The 22,030-nt window shown below is 54.1% G+C and overlaps 1 protein-coding gene across 4 annotated transcripts; it reads left to right on the forward strand.

Annotated features, from left to right (window-relative positions):
• The first annotated feature begins 615 nt into the window (after nucleotides 1-615).
• INPP1 (inositol polyphosphate-1-phosphatase) lies at nucleotides 616-19,710 on the forward strand. Of its 4 annotated transcripts, XM_036319560.1 has the most exons (7): nucleotides 619-806; nucleotides 8,102-8,358; nucleotides 11,685-11,745; nucleotides 12,458-12,658; nucleotides 13,734-13,908; nucleotides 18,600-18,874; nucleotides 19,568-19,710. In XM_036319560.1, exons 2-7 carry the CDS (start codon nucleotides 8,155-8,157, stop codon nucleotides 19,633-19,635), a joined length of 984 nt encoding a protein of 327 aa, XP_036175453.1. In that variant the 5' UTR covers nucleotides 619-806; nucleotides 8,102-8,154; the 3' UTR covers nucleotides 19,636-19,710. The 4 variants fall into 4 exon arrangements, with proteins under 4 accessions (XP_036175452.1, XP_036175453.1, XP_036175450.1 ...); XM_036319557.1 differs by lacking the exons at nucleotides 18,600-18,874; nucleotides 19,568-19,710 and adding an exon at nucleotides 15,850-16,600 and having other exon boundaries at nucleotides 623-806; XM_036319558.1 differs by lacking the exons at nucleotides 619-806; nucleotides 18,600-18,874; nucleotides 19,568-19,710 and adding exons at nucleotides 4,359-4,682; nucleotides 15,850-16,600.
• Nucleotides 19,711-22,030: the final 2,320 nt, after the last annotated feature.

Here is a 22,030-nt window from a genome sequence, read left to right on the forward strand (position 1 = left end):
GGCCCACCCCGTCAGGCCCACAATCCCCCCAAAGCGCCCAGAAGAAGGGGGGAGGCTTGTAGCAGCGGCTCAGGGGTTGAGCATCCACGGATGACCCAGGAGGTCCCGGTTCCGTCCCGCTCAGGGCACAGGCCCGGGTGGCGGGCTCCATCCCCAGCGTGGGGCGTGCAGGGGGCAGCCGGTCCATGACTCTCTCTCGTCGTTGATGTTTCTCTCTCTCTTCCCCCTCCCTTCCCCTCTGAGATCAATAAAAACATAGATAAAAAAATAAAATAAAGCAAACTGGGGGCAGCCCCGAGGGCAAACGCGGTGGATCGGTGACTGGAGTCCCCCTCCCCCCCCCAACCCCGGCGCTCCCCGCTGACCCCGCGGCCCGCTTGTGACGCCTGCGGGCGTGGGTGCCACCCGCCCGGGGAGCCTGGGCGGCGCCACGCGGTTCCCGGCCGCGGCCCGGGGACGGGGGACGGGGGGAGCGGGAAGGCGGCCCAGCGGAGGCGGAGGCTGGCGAGCAGCGCCCGCGAGGCGGCGGCCGGGTGCCTCCCTCCGCGCCCTCCGCGCCCGCCCTCCCGGCCGACCCCGCGCCCCCAGGCCGGCCTCCCGCCGCCGCCCCTCGCCCCTCCTCCTCCTCCCCCGCCCCTTCCGTTTCTCGGGGTAAGGCTGCAGCCTCCCCGGCTCCGCATCCCCGCGTCGGTAGCGCGGTTTCCTCCTGCGCCCTCGCCCGGCGCCACGACTCCCCGCCCTGAGCCTCTGCGCCTCTGCGCCCCGAGCCGGCGGGCGGCGCGCTCCCGATCGCCCGCGGACCGCAGGTGAGTGGTGCGGCCTGGAGGGCTCCTGGGTGCCCGCCCGGCCCGCGATGCCCCACCAGGGCCCTGGGGTCCCTGCAGCGAGGCCGCCGCCCGGCCCGGGAGACCCGGGTCCCTGCAGCCGCCGGGCGGAGGAGCTCGCGGTCCCCGGGCCCTGGTTCTGCGGCCGCCGGGAGAGGTCGAGCGGGAGGACAGGGGAGCGAACCGCCTCTGTTTAACGGGGGAGTCACTCGCGTTTCCAGGGGAGAGGCTGCGAGCGGAGGCCCCGGCTGATCGGCAGGTCGGTGGCGCGGCTGTCAGGCGCCCTGGCCCTCGCGTTGCCCGATGCCCGTGTCCAGGCCCCGGCCCCGGTCCTGACCCCCCGGAGGGTGTCACGGGGACACGACGGGCCTGGGTTTAGGGGAGTCGTGCCCCCGGCTTGCGGTTCTCTGCCTGTGGAAGGCGGTTTGTGCGACGTGCAGCTGGTGGGGCCGGGCCGTGGGTGGAAGAACATAGTTGTCCTGGGCGCGGACGCATCCCGGGCGCTGTCACCACGCAGAGCGCGCGAGCCCCGGGTTAGTGATGCCCCTGCGAGGAAGACGCGTAAGCCAGCAGCCGGGGGTAGGGCCGAGCGTCCACTTTTAAAGCTCGTTTTGAAGCTGGTCCTGAAGTTGCCCACAGGGAGGGGCATCTCATGCAGAAGGACAGCGGGCTGGGCTGCGTGGACGGTCCGCGACCTGCGTCCCTCAGGCCGAAGGAGACGTTTCTGGCCCCTTTCCGCGGTGCGCAGCTTTGAACCCCAAGAAACGCATAGGGACAGGTGCCCCGCAGTGACAGCGGTCGGTGGAAGGATGACAGTGGTCCCCCACCTGCGGTGGACGGCGACCTCATCCTCGCCTTCTAAGCAGGGACTATAGGGGACACAGAGACAATGGAAGTTCATTGTTTCAGTGCATTCGTATTCAGAAGCCCTTTCACTTTAAAAAAATACATATTTTTATTGATTTCAGAGAGGAAGGGGGAGGGAGGGAGAGAAATATCAGTGGTGAGAGAGAATCACTGATCCGCTGCCTCCTGCACGCCCCACACTGGGGATTAAGCCCGTAACCCAGGCCTGTGCCCTGACCCTGACCAGGAATTGAACTCGTTACCTCCTGGTTCATAAGTTGACACTCAACCACTGAGCCATGCCGGCCGGGCCCTCGTAAAGATTTTTTTTAAAATATACAAAGCAGGTGGTACTGTGCTTCCCTTCAAACGCTCCATAGTTACTTGAACAGGCAACACCCTGATTTACAACAACATAGTAAGACCAGCTCCCAGCCACCAGGACAACATGTCCAGTTCAGTGCAAAGGCAGGAAAACCAAACAAAACCCATAACCCCAGTGGTCACTCCAAGCTCCTGATGCCAGGCGGGCCTCAGCGAGGCTGACCACCATCAGGACTGGCCGAGCTCTTTCTTCCAGACCTTCCAGAGAGACTTCCCGGTGAATCTTAGGGTCCTCCCTTCAACGCCCTCCCCCAGGAAGCACACCCAGGACCCCCTCCAGCACGGCCGTGGGTTAGCCCGGCCTCGGACTCGATGTGCTGCTTCTTTAGAGCCTTAGCTTTGCCTGGTTTTGAAGGTCAAATAAATGACATTGCCCAGCACATTTCTCTCGCTGGGCGGCGTGTTTCCCGTGAGGTTCGTCCATGTCGCTGCCCAGGGCAGGAATTCTTTGGTTTTCACTGTTAATTCCGTGTTATTATTGACGGTTATGTGGGCTACTTCTAGGGTTGGGTACTGCCCATGCTGTAATGTCTGTGTCTGCTTTTCATGCACATGTGCATCAGTTTCTGCCCGGCCCGGCCCGGCAAGGGAAGCTAAGCTGCTGGGCCGCGGTGATGCCCATATTCCACACTGCACCTCGTTCCCCAAGGGGCTGTGCCGGTTTGACTGCCAGCAGTGCCTCCTCCCCCACGCTTGGAGTTTTCAGTCTGAAATCCTATTGTGATTTCCAGTTGCGTTTCCCTGATTCCTAAGGAGGTAGGCTCTCTCTCCCTCCGCTTCCCGGTCATCCGCATGCCCGCCTTTGTGAAGAGCTTGTTCAAGTTTCTTGCCCTCGAGCTGACCCTGAGAGGAGAGCGGACGTGCAGTGTAGACGGCAGAGGGAAGGCACGCCGACCAGACGGGACAGCACGTGCAAATGAATGGCGTGTACGGAGTGTGGGAGAACATGGACAGATAGTGGGAAATCAGCTACTACTAGTAAAACGCTAAATTTAATCGGAGCCTGGGCCGTGACGACAGCCATCTCACGCAGATCAGAGTAAGGCAGCGGTTCTCAACCTGTGGGTCGCAAGCCCTTTGGGGGTCGAACGACCCTTTCACAGGGGTTGCCTAAGACCATCGGAAAACACATCTATAATTACATATTGTTTTTGTGATTCATCACTATGCTTTCATTATGTTCAATTTGTAACAATGAAAATACATCCTGCATAGCAGATATTTACATGACGATTCATAACAGTAGCAACATTACAGTGATGAAGTAGCAACGAAAATAATGTTATGGTTGGGGGTCACCACAACATGAGGAACTGTATGAAAGGGTCGCGGCGTGAGGAAGGTTGAGAACCACTGGTTATATATGTGTTTTCTGATGGTCTTGGGTGACCCCTGTGAAAGGGTCGTTCGACCCCAAAGGGGTCCCAACCCACAGGTTGGCGACCCACAGGTTGAGAACCGCTGGAGTAAGGTAACACCCGAAAGTCAGGCAGTTTGACGGCCACACTCTGAAAGCCGAGCAAGGTTTGTTCACGGGAAGGACTGCATCTCCAATGAGCTAAAAGGCGCCAGTGTCCCTCTGGCTGGGGAGCGCGTGGCTGGGGCGTCCTGGAAGCGTCTGCTGGCCAGTCGCACCTCACCAGCCCTGGTCGCTGCGCAAGCTGAGCAGCCCGAGCCCCCACAGATCTCACCTGTGCCCACGCCTGCTCCCCGCCCCTCCTGCCTCCATCCCTCGCCCACTCCCTGAAGCAGCCCTAAGATGGGGCCACGGGGAAGGAGGCCGAGGCCTGGGCGGACCCTCCCGGGCAGGGGGAGCTAAATCCAGCCTTGGGCCAGCCCCTCAGCACCTGCCCCGGAGAGAGGGCACAGACACCTTCGTGTGAGACAGACACCCAGCGGTTTCCTGGGTGCGGCCTTTCCTCTCCAACAGGGCCGCCTACAGCAGCGTCAGGGCCACGCCTAGGCCCTTGGGCTTAGCAGGTGGGAGGAAGGCCGGGTTCTGGAGGCAAACCGTGGAGGGGCTGCTGGAATCCAGGCGGCCTGTGGGCTGCAGAGGCCGTGGTTCTCCAGCGGGAGGGATGCCCACGGGCGCCTGACCCCCTTCCCTGCTCCTAGAGACAGCTGCTCTCTGGCGCTCCCGTCCTCACGCCCCTGTCCCTGCGCAGAGGGCCTGGCCGGCCCTGGCCCACCGCTCTCCACGCACTGGGCACCCCGGGCCCCAGGATCTCCGCACCGTGGCCTGACAGAACATCCCCCAACAGGACAATGGCCCTCCAGATCCCACGGAGGCCTCGCCCGCCTCCTCCACCCGGGGAGTCACCGCTCCCCGAGCCAAGTTTCCGCCCGACGCCCAGAAACTGTGCAATCAGATCTGGCCGCACCAAGGAACTTTGTTCCGGCCGCTCAGAATCACCAGCGGTGCCCAGCCTCTGGGATTTAGTGGGCGAGTGACTATTCCAGAGAGCGGGCAGTGACCATGGACGGCTGCAGGCCTCTGGCTTCCTCACGGAGGGCGTGGGGCTGGGCTCGGTGCTTCTCAGCCGCCGCTGTCACTTGTGGGCTCTGGGCGAAGCTCTGTGCGGGTCCTTTCCCAGAAATGTCTCACTTGACCTCCAGAGTCTCTGCAAGGTGCGTATTCTCTCCATTTCACAGATGAGGAGGGAGGCCCAGAGAGGGCAAGTCAGTTACGTGGTGCCACACAGCTCCTTAATGGCAGGGCCTGGGTTTGATCCCAGGTTTATCGGATCCCAAAGCCTATGCCTCCCCCCCTCTGCTGTTGCTCACACCTGAAGTGCGTGTAAACGATACGGAGATGACTTTTAAACCTCTGGTGTTCGGGCGAGATGATAGGATGGTCAGAAATTAGAAGAGTTTTATCTGTGTAGAGCAGTGGTTCTCAACCTTGGCTGCACATTAGAACCACCTGGGAATCTTTTTAAAATCCTGATTTCTGGGCCTCATCCTCCTGAAATTCTGTTTCTTTGTTGCTAATGTTGTGGTCTCACCCCATAACAAAGAAACAGAATTTCCGGACGATGAGGCCTAGAAATCAGGATTTTAAAAAGAGTCCCAGGTGATTCTAATCATTAGAATGTACAGCCAAGGTTGGGAACCACTGGTATAGAGAGATTGGGCTTTCCGGAAGAGTCTTAAGGGCCTCCCTCCCCACCCCCTTTTCACTGACCTACTTCAGCTCAGTGACCATGTCTCCACCTGGACATGGAAGTCCCACAGAAGCTGGAGACTCTTGCTACTTGACGTTGTGACGGGTGCACATGTGGTCTCTGATGGGAGGATGTGACTTCTTTCGACCTGTGCTGCTCAGAGCCGATTTGAAAGAGGTTGTCACAAAGTAAGGCTGACAGGAGGTGACTTCAGTGTTTGCTGCATCCGTGACGACTGGGCTGCTAGAGAGAGTAGTTCCACGCGGGGAAAGCCGCCTCCCGGAATTAGACTTACTGACCACCTACTCGGGGAAGAGAACCCTGCCGAGCTCACTGCTTGGCCAGAGGAGTGGCTCTGCTGGCGTGCGAAGGTTCTCAGGCCTCTGGGTCAGGAGAAGTGTGTTCCCCTAGAGTTCGTCTGGGGAAGCCCCGAGCCCAGAACTTCAGAAGGCGACTGAATGTGGAGACAGGGCCTTTGGGAAGCAACTCGTTAAGTGGGGCCACGTGAGTGAGCCCTGATCTCCCCGCCTGGTGTCTTTATAAGCAGAGGAGACACACCAGTGCTGTGAGCGCAGCGCAGAGAGGCCACAGCGGGCCACGGCGAGAAGGTGGCCAAGCCCCAGCGAGAGGCTCAGGAGACACCACCCCCAGTGCTTTGGTCCCGGACCTCCGGCCTCCAGATCCGTGAGACGCAGATCCTGGAGTTTAACCGGTGGTGGCATTGTGTTGGGCAGCCCAGGAGCGATGGAAGGGAACTGGGGACTTGGCAGAGCTGAGCCCTCCCTTGCCCGAGGCCCCACAGCCAGAGGCGAGAGAGAGAGAGAGAGAGAGAGAGAGAGAGAGAGAGAGAGAGAGAGAGAGAGAGAGAGAGACGTCAGTAGGTCTGCAGTGAGGCCCAGGATCCGCTGGGAAAGGTTTTCCTGGGAGGACAAGGGAGTCAGGTGTCAAGTAGCGAGTTCCAGTAGTCAGACTAGCAACAGCCGCTAGGTGTGCGCTCCATGCACCTGGGCCAGGGCTCGAACCGAACCTGGGATGTGCCTTGACCGGGAATCAAACCCAGCACCTTCCGGTGGATGGGACGATGCTCCCAGCAACCGCGCCGCCGGGCCAGGGCCAGGAATCAGTCTTAGGCTGTTTTCCTCTCAGCATGATGGCGTGGACACAGTTCCAGGTGACCTGTTCTTCAAGAACGTGCGTCTAAGGACCACACAGTAGTCTATCTCACACGTCACCGTGTTTAAGGTTATTCTCCACTTGCTGCTGTGACCAGCCATCCTTCCTGCCCCGAAGTAGGCTCACTCCACTCCGACTTCCTCACACGCCTTAGGGCAGCCTGGAGCTGCCGGCTGCCCAGGGAGGGCCCGACCGCTCCAGGGCCCTGGTGCGGCCCTGGTGCGTTTCCCTCCGGACCCGGCTGCTTCCCGCCGCTTCTGCAAGGACGTGAGCTTCACAGGCAGCTCCGGCCGCGGCCTCCGCGCACTCTCCTCTTACTACTGTTGAGGCTGGGCATATTTCTCAGGGTGGTGACCCACACTCTTAAGAAAATAGCATTTAAACAATTGGTTTAGCATACGTGTTTAACTCAGCCCAGCCGTGGCAACTACCCATGACCCCCGCCCCTGACGGCTCCTCTGACGGCCAGGGGGGACTTTTAAAAGAGACAGTGAGTGTTTGTGATGATGGCAGAGAACACGGCTGCCCCGCCTGGCCTGCCTTGTGTAACCTGCAGTTACTTAACCCTCCCTAAGCTCCAGCTCCCTCAACTTAAAGGGGCCTGGCAATCCCCCCACCATCGGCACAATAGTGAGAGCGATTACTGACGCTCCCGATCAGACGTGGCTCCTACTGGGGGGGGGGGGGGGGCGGAGGGGGCGCTGCCTGTCCTGCTAGCGATGTGCACCCCGAGGCAGACGTCCTCTCAGCCTGGAAGCCAGAACCCCTCAAGTCCCAGCAACGAGCATGGTCTAGGGCGCTGTGTTCTCTAAACGCCTTCTCGCTGGAAGAGCAGCACAGATAGACACAGTGGGACTTCTTTAGCTGGGGGGGAGGGGGGGAGGGCTGGGAGACTGCCCTGGTCGCTGGCCCGGGCGTGGCCTCAGTCTTGCAGGACACACAGTGCTCACGGGTGCTCGGTGTTTTAGGAAGTTGCCCCAGAACTGGTAGGACACATCCTCTCCAACTCCCCCTCCCCCACGGGTAAAAGCGAGAACCCTGCTTCCATCCCGCAGTGGGCATCCTAGTCCCTGCGAGAACTTGGCCTTCGTCCAGCTCCGTGCCCACGCGCTCACCTGTCTGTCTGCTGGGGGTTCGTACATAGAATGTAGATCCCCATTCAAACGCCTTCTGGCACCGGGAAGCCAATCCTTTGCCTAATGGATTTTTGAGACTAACAATATTTTTTTTAAAGATTTAGAAACCAAGTTCCCGCCCGGCTGGTGTGGCTCAGTGGTTGGGTGTTGACCTAGGAACCAGGGGGTCAGGGTTCGATTCCCTGTCAGGGCACAGGCCCGGGTTGTGGGTTCCATCACCAATGGGGAGTGTGGGGCGTGCAGGAGGCAGCCCATCCACGATTCTCTCTCATCATCGATGTTTCTCTCTCTCTCTCCCTCTCCCTTCCTGTTTCTAAAAACCAATAAAATATACATAAACAAGCAAAAACCAGTTTCCCCGTTGGGTGATGCCCAGTCTTCCCGCTGCAGCAGGACTGGTCTCCGGTGGGGCGGCGGGGGCCGCAGGGGCAGTGGTGGCAGGGGTGCCCCTGGGCTAGTACCTGTTCACTGGTGATTTTCCCCGCGAGCTAGACCTGCAGTGCCCACCCTGCAGCGGCCGGACTGAGGGCATCGCTGCTGAGCCGCCTTCTCTTTCGCACCCGTGTCTCTGCAGCTGCCAGCGGGTGGGCGCCCTCCCGGCCGGGCGGCGGGGCTCAGGGCCCAGCCATGTCCGCCATCCTGCAGGAGCTGCTGCGCGTCTCCGAGAAGGCGGCCCACATCGCCCGCGCCTGCCGCCAGCAGGACGCCCTCTTCCAGCTGCTCATCGAGGAGAAGAAGGGCGGCGAGAAGAACAAGAAGTTCGCCGTGGACTTCAAGACGCTGGCCGACGTGCTGGTGCAGGAAGTCATAAAGCGGCACATGGAGAGCAAGGTAGGCGGGGCCGCGGCCATGGCCTGGACCGCAGGGTGCCTGCCGGGGCTGTGGCTTTGTGAGCACAGCCTCCCGCCCCCTGCCTTTCCCCAGAGGACCAGCACCTCAGATTCAAGTAAACACACACCTCTGGGTCTGACTCCCCTTGTTCTGACTATAATAGTTCTAGAATGTTCACTGCAGAACAGTTTGAAAATACAGGAAAACAAATAAGGAAATAAAAATCCCCCTTCTCAGAGCTAGAGAGGAGCATGTTGGTATAGACCAGTGGTTCTCAACCTTCCTCACGCCGCGACCCTTTAATACAGTTCCTCATGTGGTGGGGACCCCCAACCATAACATTATTTTCGTTGCTAATTCATCAGTGTAATGTTGCCACTGTTATGAATCGTCATGTAAATATCTGATATGCAGGATGTCTTTTCATTGTTACACATTGAACATAATGAAAGCATAGTGATGAATCACAAAAACAATATGTAATTATATATGCGTTTTCCGATGGTCTTAGGCGACCCCTGTGAAAGGGTCGTTCGATGCCCAAAGGGGTCGGGACCCACAGGTTGGCGACCCACAGGTTGAGAACCGCTGGTATAGACCTTCTCACTTATTGAGTTTCTTTTTGAATAAGTAGTACACGTTCTTGGGAAAATAAGCAAATATCATCCCCCCACTCGAGAAAACCACAGCTGTGTTTGGCTACGTGTTGTTAGAATGTTTTTCTTCTATGTGTAGGTGTGTGCATGGCACATATCATTTATTTCAATAGAAATGAGAAAATACTATTTGGTAACTTTAAAAAATGGTTTCATTTATTAAGTCTCACTTTCTGACATAATCGTGTATCTAATGCCTGTAGAGTTCTGGAGACTTATAGTTGCCCTTTATTCTAGTAGAAAAATATTGTTTATAACTATCAATGATTGTGATTCTAGTTATTTTAAACTGATTGGGGGGGGACTGTATTCATAAATAGTAATAACAACAACACTAACAGACACTTATAAATGCTTATTGCATGCCAGACACTGCTCTAAAGGCTTACTTAACTTTTCAACTCTTATAACAATTTTATGAAGAACTAGTAATCCCGGGGAGTGGGTGAGGAAAGACCGGCACAGAGAGGTTAAGTCACTTGCCGGAGGTAACACAGCAAGTGAATGGCCGGGCCAGTTTTGAGCACAGGCCACCTGGCTGCAGAGTCTGTGCTCTTTGCATCACTGTGCGGCCTTCTATATGATCTAATAATTACATATTCAGGAGGACAGACCTTTATGAGAGAAGGCACTATAATACTGGAATAGTTCTCTATGAAATGCTCAAAATATAGGAATCAATAAGAATCATTTCACTCTCTCATCATTGATGTTCCTATCTCTCCCTCTCCCTTCCCCTTTCTCTAAAAATCAATAAAAACATTAAAAAAAAAGAATCATTTAAGTGAATTCCTGACCACAGGAAGGAAGAATCAACAACCCTTTGAAACCGCTACAACAGCGGTTCTCAACCTGTGGGTCGCGACCCCTTTGGCGGTCGAACGACCCTTTCACAAGGGTCGCCTAAGACCATCCTGCATATCAGATATTTACATGACGGTTCACAACAGTAGCAACATGACAGTTATGAAGTAGCAACGAAAATAATTTTATGGTTGGGTCACAACATGAGGAACTGTATTTAAAGGTTGAGAACCACTGCTCTGCAAGCTCCACTTCTCTGTGCCCTGTGATACCTGCCCCAGTGCGCTAAATGGAGCAAGTTCATTTCTGATCCTGATCAAGATAGTTGGTTGTAACTGGATTAGCAATGTACCGACATTAAAATTGATGAGTTAATGTTTGCCCAGAGCGTTATAACAAGTCCAGGCTGGGTTCACGGAGGAGGTAGATGCCGGGACTTGAGGACGGATAAGTGAGGTTCACCTTTGGCGAGAAGAAATAGCTGTGTTTCCTGACTCACTCCCCGCAGCCTCAGGAACAGGCTTTAAGCAGGCGGGGCGCTGGGCCCCAGCCCTGGCTGACACGCCCTGTTCTTCAGAATTGGATGCCAAGCGGTGGTGGGCGTTATTAAGCTGTTGGCCGCCTGCAAATGGCTGAGGGCACATATCTGAAGCATTTCCTTGCCTTCGTTCCCTGAGAACATCACACAGATCAGAATTCAGCACATATGTTGAGGGAAACGTATCTTTACTGGAGAAGCAAAATGTATCTGAAAGCTTCATTTCCTACAAAGATGAGAGAAGATTCTTACTTAGCTCTATATTTTAAAAAATATTTTTTATTGATTTCAGAGAGGAAGGGAGAGGGAGAGAGAGAAACATCAATGATGAGAGAGAATCATTGATCGGCTGCCTCCTGCATGCCCCCTACTGGGGATTGAGCCTGCAACCCAGGTATGTGCCCTTGACTGGAATCGAACCCAGGACCCTTCAGTCCACAGGCTGACGCTCTATCCAAAAGCCAAACCAGCCAGGGCAGCTCTATTTTTTTTTTAATTCTATATTGATGCATAAATTACTGGTTCATAAAATATTCCCCTTGTTTGGTTGTATCTCCTTCCTACCCTGAAGGTGAACGTTACCTCAAATAGGTGCAGAAAACACACTTGAAAATGGGGGTGGGTGGGGGGGGTGGAAAGTAATGTTATCTTCTAACCCAATGGTTCTCAACCTTCCTAACGCCGCGACCCTTTAATACAGTTCATGTTGTGGTGACCCCAATTTCATTGTTACAAATTGAACATAATGAAAGCATAGTGATTCATCACAAAAACAGTATGTAATTATATATGTGTTTTGTGATGGTCCTAGGCGACCCCTGTGAAAGGGTCGTTCGACCCCCAAAGGGGTCGCGACCCACAGGTTGGGAACCGCTGTTCTAACCCCTTCTATCCAGGCTCAAGTAAAACCTGCGGTACTTGATCAATAACGTTAACTTATATAAGTGACGAGGGTGCTATTTAAGAGCAAGAGTTAAAATATTTCCTTTGGAAGCATCCTAATCCTATGGTCCTTAAGGAGATAGATGAAGTTTCTAGAAATACTTCTGCAAACTCACCAGGACAGCAGGCAGCCAGACTTCTCCATGACTTGCACTTTTGATAAGGGCCGAGGAGCCGGAAAGTCTCCGAAAGCTAAGCACTGAGCCACGCGGACTTCACGGTGTTATGCTGAGGTGGGTTTCTGGGATGGTACAGTTCTGAATTTCAGATCTGGTTGTGCTATTTAATTTGAAACAGAAAATGGAAACCTGTTTAGAATTGAACATACGTGTGGGTTTTCCTTTATTGTTCTTGCTTTGGTTTGTTGTCATACCTGCATTCTTCAGTTTCCAGGCTTGGAGGACAAAATTTTTGGAGAAGAATCGAACGAGTTCACTAATGCTCTGGGTAAGTACACAGATCCTGACGTGGTGTTGTAACTGTCAGGGACCATATCCTATTCTAATTTCCAACTTACATCTTAAGTGGATGTTTGGGAGCCTTTCATGTAAACGACAATATATTCAAATGTTAAGCTTCACTCAGAACTTCAGGCCATTTAACTTAGGGAAATGTGGTATCTTAGACGTAAATCTGTGGCATTTAAATAATGGATGACGTAACCTTTTTTAAAAATACATCTTGATTTCAGAGAGGAAGGGAAAGGGAGATAGAAACATCAATGATGAGAGAGAATCAGTGATTGGCTGCCTCCTGCACGCCCCCTACTGGGGATCGAGCCCGAAACCCGGGCATGTGCCCTCGACCTGGGACCCTTCAGTCCGCAGGCCGACACTCTATCCACTGAGCAACACCGGCCAGGGCTTGACTTAACCTTTTGGAAAGTTGAGTGGTCCTTTGGGAATCTAATGGAAGTGACAGATGCCCCAGAAAGATGTGCTTCCTCACAACTGGGCAGACCATCTCAGGTCCACGGTTTAAACTCCAAACCCATCCATGGACCTCGTGCGATTCTGGCCGGGGGCCAGGTCCGGGACCACGGATACGGGTCTGTTGCCCTCACTGCACCCAGGTGCACAGCCTTGCTCCCCCACTCCTCTGTGGTCCTTCCCCCCGACTCCCTTGAGATGCCGCAACTCTGTGTATGTCTTCCCACCAGGGGAAATGATTGTCTTGCGACTGTGCCCGACAGAGGGGGAGACGGCAGAGCTTCTGAGCAAAGTCCTGAACGGGAACCAGCTGGCGGCCGGGGCACTGGCCAAGGTCATTCACGAGGACGTTGCCTTCGCCGACCCGGCCCTGGATTCGGTCCAGGTCACCATTCCTCACGACACTTTGGGAATCTGGGTGGATCCCATAGGTCAGTGGAGGGTTTGCTTTCATCCATTTGTTCTTATTGGTCATTGGTTTTTTTGGTTTGTGTGTGTGTGTGTTTTGTCGGGGGAGAGGGCTTAGAAAAATACCAATTGAGTATAGTTTAACTCTCCTGGAAGTTTAAGCAGTTTTACAGTTTGAAAGGGATCAGGAAGAGTGGGGTGTGTGTTATGACATGTTGTTAGAAGCAGATGTGCATCCGTCACCTGTAACAGACATGCATGCGTGTTTGTGGGTCTGTGTGGGGGCATGCACACACACGCGGGCACACGTGCAGAGCTGAGTTCACTCGTCTTTGAAGGACGCCAGGGTCCAGACTGTAAACATGAGGGAAGAATGAGTGGGAGCAGCTACACGTCACCGGGCACACGGGCCAGTCACGGCACACGGCTCCGGCGGGCACGTGCACGTGGCACCACACGCCAGGCCCTCGGCTTCTCCGAGGGAAACACAAACCCGGTTTCGGTGAGATCTCCCCCTGTCCCACCGCTTCCTGCAAATTCAACGAAACAAGCAGCGAGCACCCGGTGCAGGCAAGCAGAGCCCCGCTAGGGAGGACCCCTGAGCGGGCAGCGTGGAGGGCCTGCGGAAGCTTCCCCCGTAGTATTTCTTTGGGTCATGACTGTGATAGGACCAAAATCTGCAGCTCATTGTTGTTTTTGTGTGTGAGTGTGTCTTTTTTCCCCCCCAATATATTTGTATTGATTCCAGAGAGGAAGGGAGCGAGAGAAAGAGAGGGAAACATCGATGAGAGAGAATCATGGATTGGCTGCCTCCGGCACGCCCCCCACTGAGGATCGAGCCCACAACCCGGGCCTGTGCCCTGACCAGGAATCGAACGGTGACCTCCTGGTTCATAGATTGACGCTCAACCACTGAGCCACACCAACTGGTCTCTTTTGAGGGTTAGAATTGGGGGTGGGGAGGCAGGCACAAACATTCCGACTGTCGCAGTTATTAAATGAGAAGAAAGACATGCTGTAGGACAGTTCACAGATGCATTCATCCTCATTTTCTCCATAATCGCGACCTGAACCCAAACGAGCACGCTTCCCTTTCAGATTCCACGCATCAGTACATCCAAGGCTCTGCCGACGTGGAGCCCAGCCATGGAATCTTCCCCCGGGGGCTCCCGTGCGTCACCATCCTCATCGGCGTCTATGACCTGCGGACGGGGCTGCCCCTGATGGGGGTCATCAACCAGCCTTTCGTGTCGCAGGACCCCGACACCCTCAGGTAGGAGGGGCACTTGGGGTGCGTCACGGTTTGTAGAATTTGCAACCTTAGCTTTGCTTTTTGTCAAGACGGTCACTCCATGTGGCATTCCCAGGACGCGAGATACCGGGCCGTTCCCGCTAGAAGTCTGCATGTTTGAGTTCACGTTCTTTTATTTGGCCTCATTTTATTGGCCCAGTTTGACTGGGGGCTGATAGAAGCTTTGAACAGAAACGGCATGTTGGCAGAGACCTGCTGCATTTGGAAGAAAGCAGTCCTGTTCCCTATTCCTCGAATCCTTTCGAAACCAGATTGATAGCACGGAGCCACCCCTGCTTCTCACGCGTTCGGAATGAGATAGGCGCTGTGGCTATGCAGCCAGTTGAACTGGGACACAATTTTAGAAGAAATTCAAAACCAAAATGGGAAAATTATCCAAGGGAAAGATGAGTAGTTATGGCCAGGATTAGAACCTGCCCCTGGGGTGCTGTCCCTATAAATGTGAGGGCCGCCTCGCTCTCCACCCTCCCCCGACTCCGACAGGGAGTTGGGGTGGGGGGGAAGGGGGCGACGGGTGGCGCCTCCAATTGGCCTGCGCTTTAGGGTCGACTCTAGGGCACAGCAGGGTCCAGGGGGAAGCAAACTGCTTTTCTCCTGGGGGTTCAGTTTTGATTTGTGTTTTCTTTTAAAATCTATTTTTATTGATTTCAGAGAGAGGAAGGGAGAGGGAGAGAGAGAGAGAAACATGAATGATGAGAATCACTCATCAGCTGCCTCCTGCCCGCCCCACACTGGGGATGGGGCCTGCAACCCGGGCCTGTGCCCTGATGGGAATCGAACCCTGACCTCCTGGTCCACAGGCCCACGCTCAGCCACTGAGCCACACTGGCCGGGCGGTTCAGTGTTCGTGCTGAAGTAGGTCAGACTGCTAGTGCAGGACTACACGTTCTTTCTTGAGCTTTGAGTTGCTTGGGCAACTAAGAATTGTTAGCGCTGTAATAGTCATGAACTGCACCTTTGGGATTTTGTCATTTCCCCTCTGCCCCTGCCTTCCTCCACGCGAAATGTGCTTGTTCTCTTTACAAGGTCACGGCGGAATGAAAAAGCGCTGGGCCTGGGTGCAGGCGTAACCCCGGCCTAGACGTGCTTCCCAAGCAGTTAGTGGCACGGACACTGCAGATGGCGCAGGGCACCCAGCACAGACAGGGCTCACAGATCGAGGAAGGACAGGCGCTGTGATTGTTTCTGTTGCCAAAAATAACGCGTCCATCTTTCTTGGCGTTGAAGTCGAGGTGAGCTTTCGAGTAAGCCAGAGAAGAGGGTGAAACAATGAGAAGGAGTTTCCAAGGGAAGGACCATGTGTAAGGATCGTAAACGAGATGCAGGTGGAAAGACAGACGGCCTGTTTGTTCGTCTTTCCCTCTTAAACTTGAGATGCCCACGCGGCAGTAAAGCTCTGCCGTGTTCCTAGGGACCCCGAACCCCACAGATATGTTCGCATCGCCCGGGTCGCCGTGCTGAGGCCCGAGACAGAGCCGCCCCATCAGCAGCCGCGCAGGCAGCTGGGCGGAGAGGTGACTTTCAGAAATGAATGAGCCGCGTGGGGTCTGTTTCTGGGCTGAAGGCACGGAGACTCGTTACGTTAAATATACTTTTTTCACATCGTGGGGTTGAAGGCAACACGAATACTGAAAAGCAAATGTGAGTCCGGCCTGCGTGGCTCAGTGGTTGAGCGTGGCCCTGTGAACCCCGAGGTCGGGTTCGGTCCTGGTCGGGGCGCATGCCGGGTTGTGGGCTCATCCCCAGTGGGGAGCGGGCAGGAGGCAGCCGGCCCAAGATGCTCTCTCATCATGGCCGTTTCTCCCTCCCTCTCCCTCCCTCTCTGAGATCAATACACACATTTACACATTTAAAAAGCGAGTGGGATCTCCGCCTGCGCTCACGGACACCTCTCTCCCGCAGGTGGGAAGGACGGCGCTACTGGGGCCTCTCCTACATGGGCACCAACATCCACTCCCTGCCGCCCCCGGTCTCCGAGCCGCAGGGCGCGCGGACTGGCCACCCCGGCGCCGAGGCCGCGGACACGGGCGCCCAGGCCCAGGGCGCCCACCGGTTCTCCGCCGTCATCAGCGCCAGCGAACAGGAGCCGGTCCGGGCGGCGCTGGCGCGCGTCTGCGGGGGCCGCGTGTTCCGCGCCGCGGGGGCCGGGTACAAGGGCCTGTGCGTGGTCCAGGGCCTCGTGGACCTGTACGTCTTCTCCTACGACACCACCTTCAAGTGGGACTCGTGCGCGCCCCACGCCATCCTGCGGGCCATGGGCGGCGGCATGGTGGACTTCCAGGGCTGCCTGGCCAGGGGCCCCGCCGCGGGCCGGGAGTGGCCGCAGCTGCTGTACCACGTGGGCCACGAAGGCGCCAGTGGCGTGGATCGCTGGGCCAACAGGGGGGGGCTCATCGCGTACAGGTCGCGCCAGCAGCTGGAGACGTTCCTGAGCCTCCTCGCCCCGCACCTGGCGCCTGCGGACGCGCGCGCATAGACAGCCTTCTCCCGCCCATGGAACCAAACTGTGACCCTGGGCCCCGCGCCTGTCGCGGAAGATAGCTTTGTCCTGTGGGTGGTCAGCGTTCATCTCCCTCTCCGGAGGAGTATTTTCCGTTCTGCGTTCATATGATGTTAATTTCTGTAAATAAACGTGGACATGTGGACGCCTGCAGTGGGATTGCGCTGTCGGTGCTGCCTGCAGCCTGTCAGTCAGGCGCCGAATGAAGAGGCGGAGGGAACCCGCCGCTAGTGGCACTGACATCTCAGCCAGCGGCTCTCGGCGCAGGAGGGGCTGCGCGGCGGCTTCTCCCGGGAGTCGCTGGGGCACTCAGACCTGGAAATGATGCATGTGCTTTCTACAGCATCCCTGTCTTAGAATGAGAGCCGGAGCCTCCTCTCCGCACCTCCACACACACACACTCTCACACACTCACACACACACTCACTCACACACACTCACCCACACCCACACTCACACTCACCCACACTCACCCACACTCACACTCACACACACACTCACACACACTCACACACACACACACTCACACACACACTCACTCACACACACACACACTCACCCACACTCACACTCACACACACACTCACACACTCTCACCCACACTCACACACACTCACACACACTCATACACTCACACTCACACTCACACACTCACACACACTCACACACACACTCTCTCACACACTCACACATTCACACACTCACACACACACTCACACACTCTCACACACACACACTCACACACACTCACACACTCGCACGCACACACACTCACACACACACTCACACACTCTCTCACACTCTCACACACACACACTCACACACACTCACACACTCGCACGCACACACACTCTCTCACACTCTCACACACACATGCACACACATGCACACACACACTCTCACACACACACTCATTCACACACACACACACTCACACACACTCTCACACACACACTCACACATACTCACACACACACACTCTCACACACACTCACATGCACACACATGCACACACACACTCACACACACTCATTCACACACACACACACACACTCACACACACTCTCACACACACACACACACTCTCACACACTCACACACACACACTCTCACACTCACACACACTCACGTGCACACACATGCACACACACTCTCACACACACACTCATTCACACACTCACACACACACTCACACACACTCTCACACACACTCACACACACACACACACACTCACACACACACTCTAATACTCGTACCCACACACCGTCCCTCTCTCCACTCCTCTCTCTCCACTCCTCTCCTTGCACACTCTGTTCGGCAGGTGAGGCAGGAGGGACGGAGCAGCGGTTTCTGCCATGATCCCTGTGCCACACTTTGAGCCAGAGGGAGACACAGCACCAGCTGCTTCTGGGCCCTCAGTGCCCGCGGAACCCTGTCCTGGGACCCGAGCCTGCGCCCCCCACCCCGCACCCCACACACATCTGACAACAGAGCATGGTCCTGGAGCACGTGGGAGGCCAGCCTCTGCTCGCCCGCCACACGCCTGGTGACCTCCTCAGCCCTCTGCTCAGCTCTGGACAGCGCCCCCCCCCACCCCCCCAATGACAAGGGATCTTTTCTTAAGCAAAAATGGACATGGATCTTTAAAAAAACAAAACAGACAGCCTTTTCCCGCCTAAAAACCAAATACACATGGTCCTTGGTGAGCTGGCACCCCCCACTGCAGTCCCAGGCTCGCCCTGGTCTCCAGCAGCCTGGAGAGGAGGCAGAGCTGCCCTCCACAGGCCTCCATCTCAGCCCGCGCTCCTGCCACCCTGCGCCCCCTGGCGGCCAAAGTCGATTTCTGCAGCATTTTCTTTTACAACACAAACCAATGAGAAGAACCACCTCTTTCTAACAGTACGTTGTTGCACACAGCAATTTATTTAGTGACAGGGCTATCGTTTCTAGAGCCCGAATTGTGCTCTGTGGTTGACTGTGGACTCTTCCGCTGTACAGGATGGGTAAAAGTAGGTTTACAGTTGTGAGTGTGCAAAACAGAATTTATTCTTGTATTATTTATTAATTATTGTTTGATTTATTCAAATTACAACTGCAAATCTACTTTCCCCCGCTCTGTGTGTTCTCACCATTTAATGTTGAATTTTACAGGTTGGTTTTTAAGTCACTGAGTTCATGCCTCACAAAACACACGATGAAGGAGCAGAAACGGGTCACGCTCCTTCATACGCACCAGAATGGAGAACTGGAACGCGGCTTAGGAAAAAGCCTTTGGTGCCTGGCCGGGCAGCTCAGCTGGTTAGATCATCCTCCTGGTGCACCAAGGCTGCGGGTTCGAGCTCAGGTCAGGGCACAGACAAGAGCCAACCCATGGATGCATCAATATTGGAACAACAAACGGATGTTTCTCTGTCTCCCTCTTGCAAGTCAGTCAGTAAAAGTTTAAGAAAAAGCTCTTGTCCATATGAACATTTTAGAATATGTAAATTATCGATAAAATGCAGTGAAAACAGTCATCTTCGGTGCGATATAAACAGGCAGTTTGTTAACTTACTGGGATGTGGGGGGAGGATGGGGAGCTGGATAGAACAGAGACTCAGATATACTCTGTGAGCATCTCTCACACACTGTCGGCCTCTGCAGGGAGGCCAGGGCTGCCTTTAAGTGCAGCTGCAGGGAGGCCTGCATCGATTCTCTTGCATGACCCACGCCAGCGTGCGTGTGAGCTCTAACTTTCATTTCTTTAGAAAAATATTTGCAAAGTAATCTGAGAGCATAATCATTCTGGATTTAAAAAATTTTCCCTCTGTTTTTACAATTGCCTTATACTCCAGTAATTGTTTAATCATGATATATGTGTGTGTGTGTGTGTGTGTGTGTGTGTGTGTGTGTGTGTGTGTGTATTGATTTTAGACAGGAAGGGAGAGGGAGAGAGAGAAATTTCAATGATGAGAGAAAATCATGGATCGGCTGCCTCCTGCACACCCCCACTGGGGATCGAGCCTACAACCCGGGCATGTGCCCTGACAGGGAATCAAACCATGACCTACTGGTTCATAGGTCGACACCCAACCACTGAGCAACACAGGCCGGCTAATTTTACTTTTTAATTTTTACAGGAGTTATTGGAGGCAAACTGATGACTATGCCGGGGAGCAAGGAAGATGGCCAATGCTCTCTCCTGTAAACTTCCAAGTCTCCACCAGGTGTCCCTAGCAAATTTGCAGTCACCTAGCAGTCATTAAAGGCAAACTACGGCCAAGTTCTTGTCTTGGCTAACTTCTTGCAATGGGTCACTTTTAAACTACATCATCGCATTTTAAACACACCATTTCCCTTAAATAACTCATTCCTTTTATTGTGTTTTAAACTTTCATGACCTGCTTTTTACTGGAAAACATGGGGAAGTAAACAGGAGGAAAACCCACCATCCAAACACCACTGCTGTTGATATTCAGTCAATGTCCCTAAAATTGTCTTTCCTCTAAGCATAACAGAATGAAATGTGAGCCACGGAGTGGGAGGAAATGCTTATAGTCTGGCAAAGGACCTGCATCCAGAAGATACAAAAGACTTCTTCAAGTCAACAAGAAAAAGACAGAAAGCCCAACTGAAAAACGGCCAAAGACTCCTTACAAACGAGAGTATTTAAATGGGAAGGTGGTCAACATCACTAGTCATTGGGGAAATGCATTAAAACCACCTAGGGCAGTGGTCGGCAAACTCGTTAGTCAACAGAGCCAAATATCAACAGTACAACGATTGAAGTTTCTTTTGAGAGCCAAATTTTTTAAACTTAAACTATATAGGTAGGTACATTGTTATTAACTTAATTAGGGTACTCCTAAGGCTTAGGAAGAGCCACACTCAAGGGGCCAAAGAGCCGCATGTGGCTCTCGAGCCACAGTTTGCTGACCACGGACCTGAGGGTACCACTGCCCCTCCCCCACCCCCCAGAATAGCTCAGATCCAATCAATATCATCTTGGTGAAAATTTGGAGCAACAAACAGTCTCTTACAATACTGATGAAAGCGTAAGTTTATATCATTTAGGAAACATCTGGCAATATTTCATAAAGCTGAATATGCTTATTCTACGACCCTTTTCTAGGTATGTACCCAACAGAAATGCATGTATGTATCCATCAAAAGACATGCACAAGACTGTCCACAGCAACACTGTTCACAATAGACAAAACCTAAACACCAAGCAAAGGCTCAGCTGCAGCGGGGTGAGCAGGTGTGTCACGGTCCATGGAAAAGGAAGGAAACCACGTGGGTTCACCTCCCATGCATGATGGTGAGTGAAAGAAGCAACGCACCACCCATACTGTGTGCTTCCGCGTACACGATGCTCAGAACCAAGCCGAACTAATGGAATGAGCCACCGAGGTCCCCTTCAGAAATGTGCTGCTTAGGAAGTGTCTCAGCTGAAGAGAGCTGCCTGGCCCAAGGTGACACCCCTAATCCCGGGCTGGGTATTGGAGCCCTCGCCCCAACGCGGGGGAACTCTGAAGGGTCATGCTAGCGTCCGAGCTCACCATAGGGATAGGTGGAGACGGCAGTTCAGCCCAGCTTCAGCCTCTGCCCAATCAAGTTTCTTTACTCCGTCTTCTCCCCTCCCTTCGCCTTCCCTCCTCTTCTCTCCTCTCCCCCATGGATGGGTCCCAGCTGCCTGGTAACCCTGGAGTCAGCTTCTGTGGGAACCTCCTCTTCCAAGTCAGAGTAGTCATGCTTTTGGGGAGGTAGTGAGTGGAAAAGGGCAGAAGAGAACTTTCAGGGGTGCCAGTATAATGTTCTATATCTTGACGGCAGACACATAAGTGTGTGTACTGTGTAATAGTTCATTTTGTTTACTTACTGTTGGTATGTTCTACTTTAATGAAAACATTTACAATACACCCTGGCCGGTGTGGCTCAGTTGGTTGAACATGGTCTTGAACACGAGTCCCAGTCAGGGCACATGTCCGGGTTGTGGGCTCCATCCCCAGCAGGGGGCGTGCCGGAGGCAGCCAATAGATGATTCTCTCTCTCATGGATGTTTCTCTCTATCCCTCTCCCTTCCTCTCTGAAATCAATAAAAACATATTTTTAAGAGAAAGACCACTATTGGCAGTTTAGATTAAAAAACAACAACATACTAAACTGAAGGTCATTCTACCAACTGCCTGACTTGCATCCTGTAAAAGTGTTAAGGTCATGAAGACAAGAAAAGGCTGAAGGCCTGTCAGAGGTTGGCGGGAGTTCAGGAGACACGTGTCACAAGGAGGCCTGGATTAGATCCTGGAATAGAAAGACGGGGGCGGGAGACGGGTGAGATCTAAGTCAGGTCTGTGTGAGGGTTCAGTGAGGTACTGACAGCGATGCCAACTTCTCGCTTTTGACCATTGTACTATGGCTGCGTAGGACGTTAACATCAGAGGAAGCTGGGGTGGGGACTCTCTGTTCTACCTTTGTAACTTCTCTCTAAGTATGAAATTATTTCTAAGTAAAGGATTGGAAAAAAAAAGAAGACTGACAATACCACGTGAGGGCAAGGAGATGAAACAAGAGAACTGACAGGAGTGTATAAATTCTTGCAG

This window comes from Myotis myotis, unplaced genomic scaffold (assembly GCF_014108235.1).
Source record: "Myotis myotis isolate mMyoMyo1 unplaced genomic scaffold, mMyoMyo1.p scaffold_m19_p_8, whole genome shotgun sequence".
In the NCBI taxonomy this organism is placed as follows: Eukaryota; Metazoa; Chordata; class Mammalia; order Chiroptera; family Vespertilionidae; genus Myotis; species Myotis myotis.

Bases quoted from the DNA above. Each gene is read 5' to 3' on its own strand.
- INPP1 (XM_036319557.1), top strand. From the start codon at position 8,155: ATGTCCGCCATCCTGCAGGAGCTGCTGCGCGTCTCCGAGAAGGCGGCC. The intron at 11,746-12,457 runs GTAAGTACACAG...TCTTCCCACCAG, and splicing joins CGAGTTCACTAATGCTCTGG to GGGAAATGATTGTCTTGCGA. The intron at 12,659-13,733 runs GTCAGTGGAGGG...CTTCCCTTTCAG, and splicing joins AATCTGGGTGGATCCCATAG to ATTCCACGCATCAGTACATC.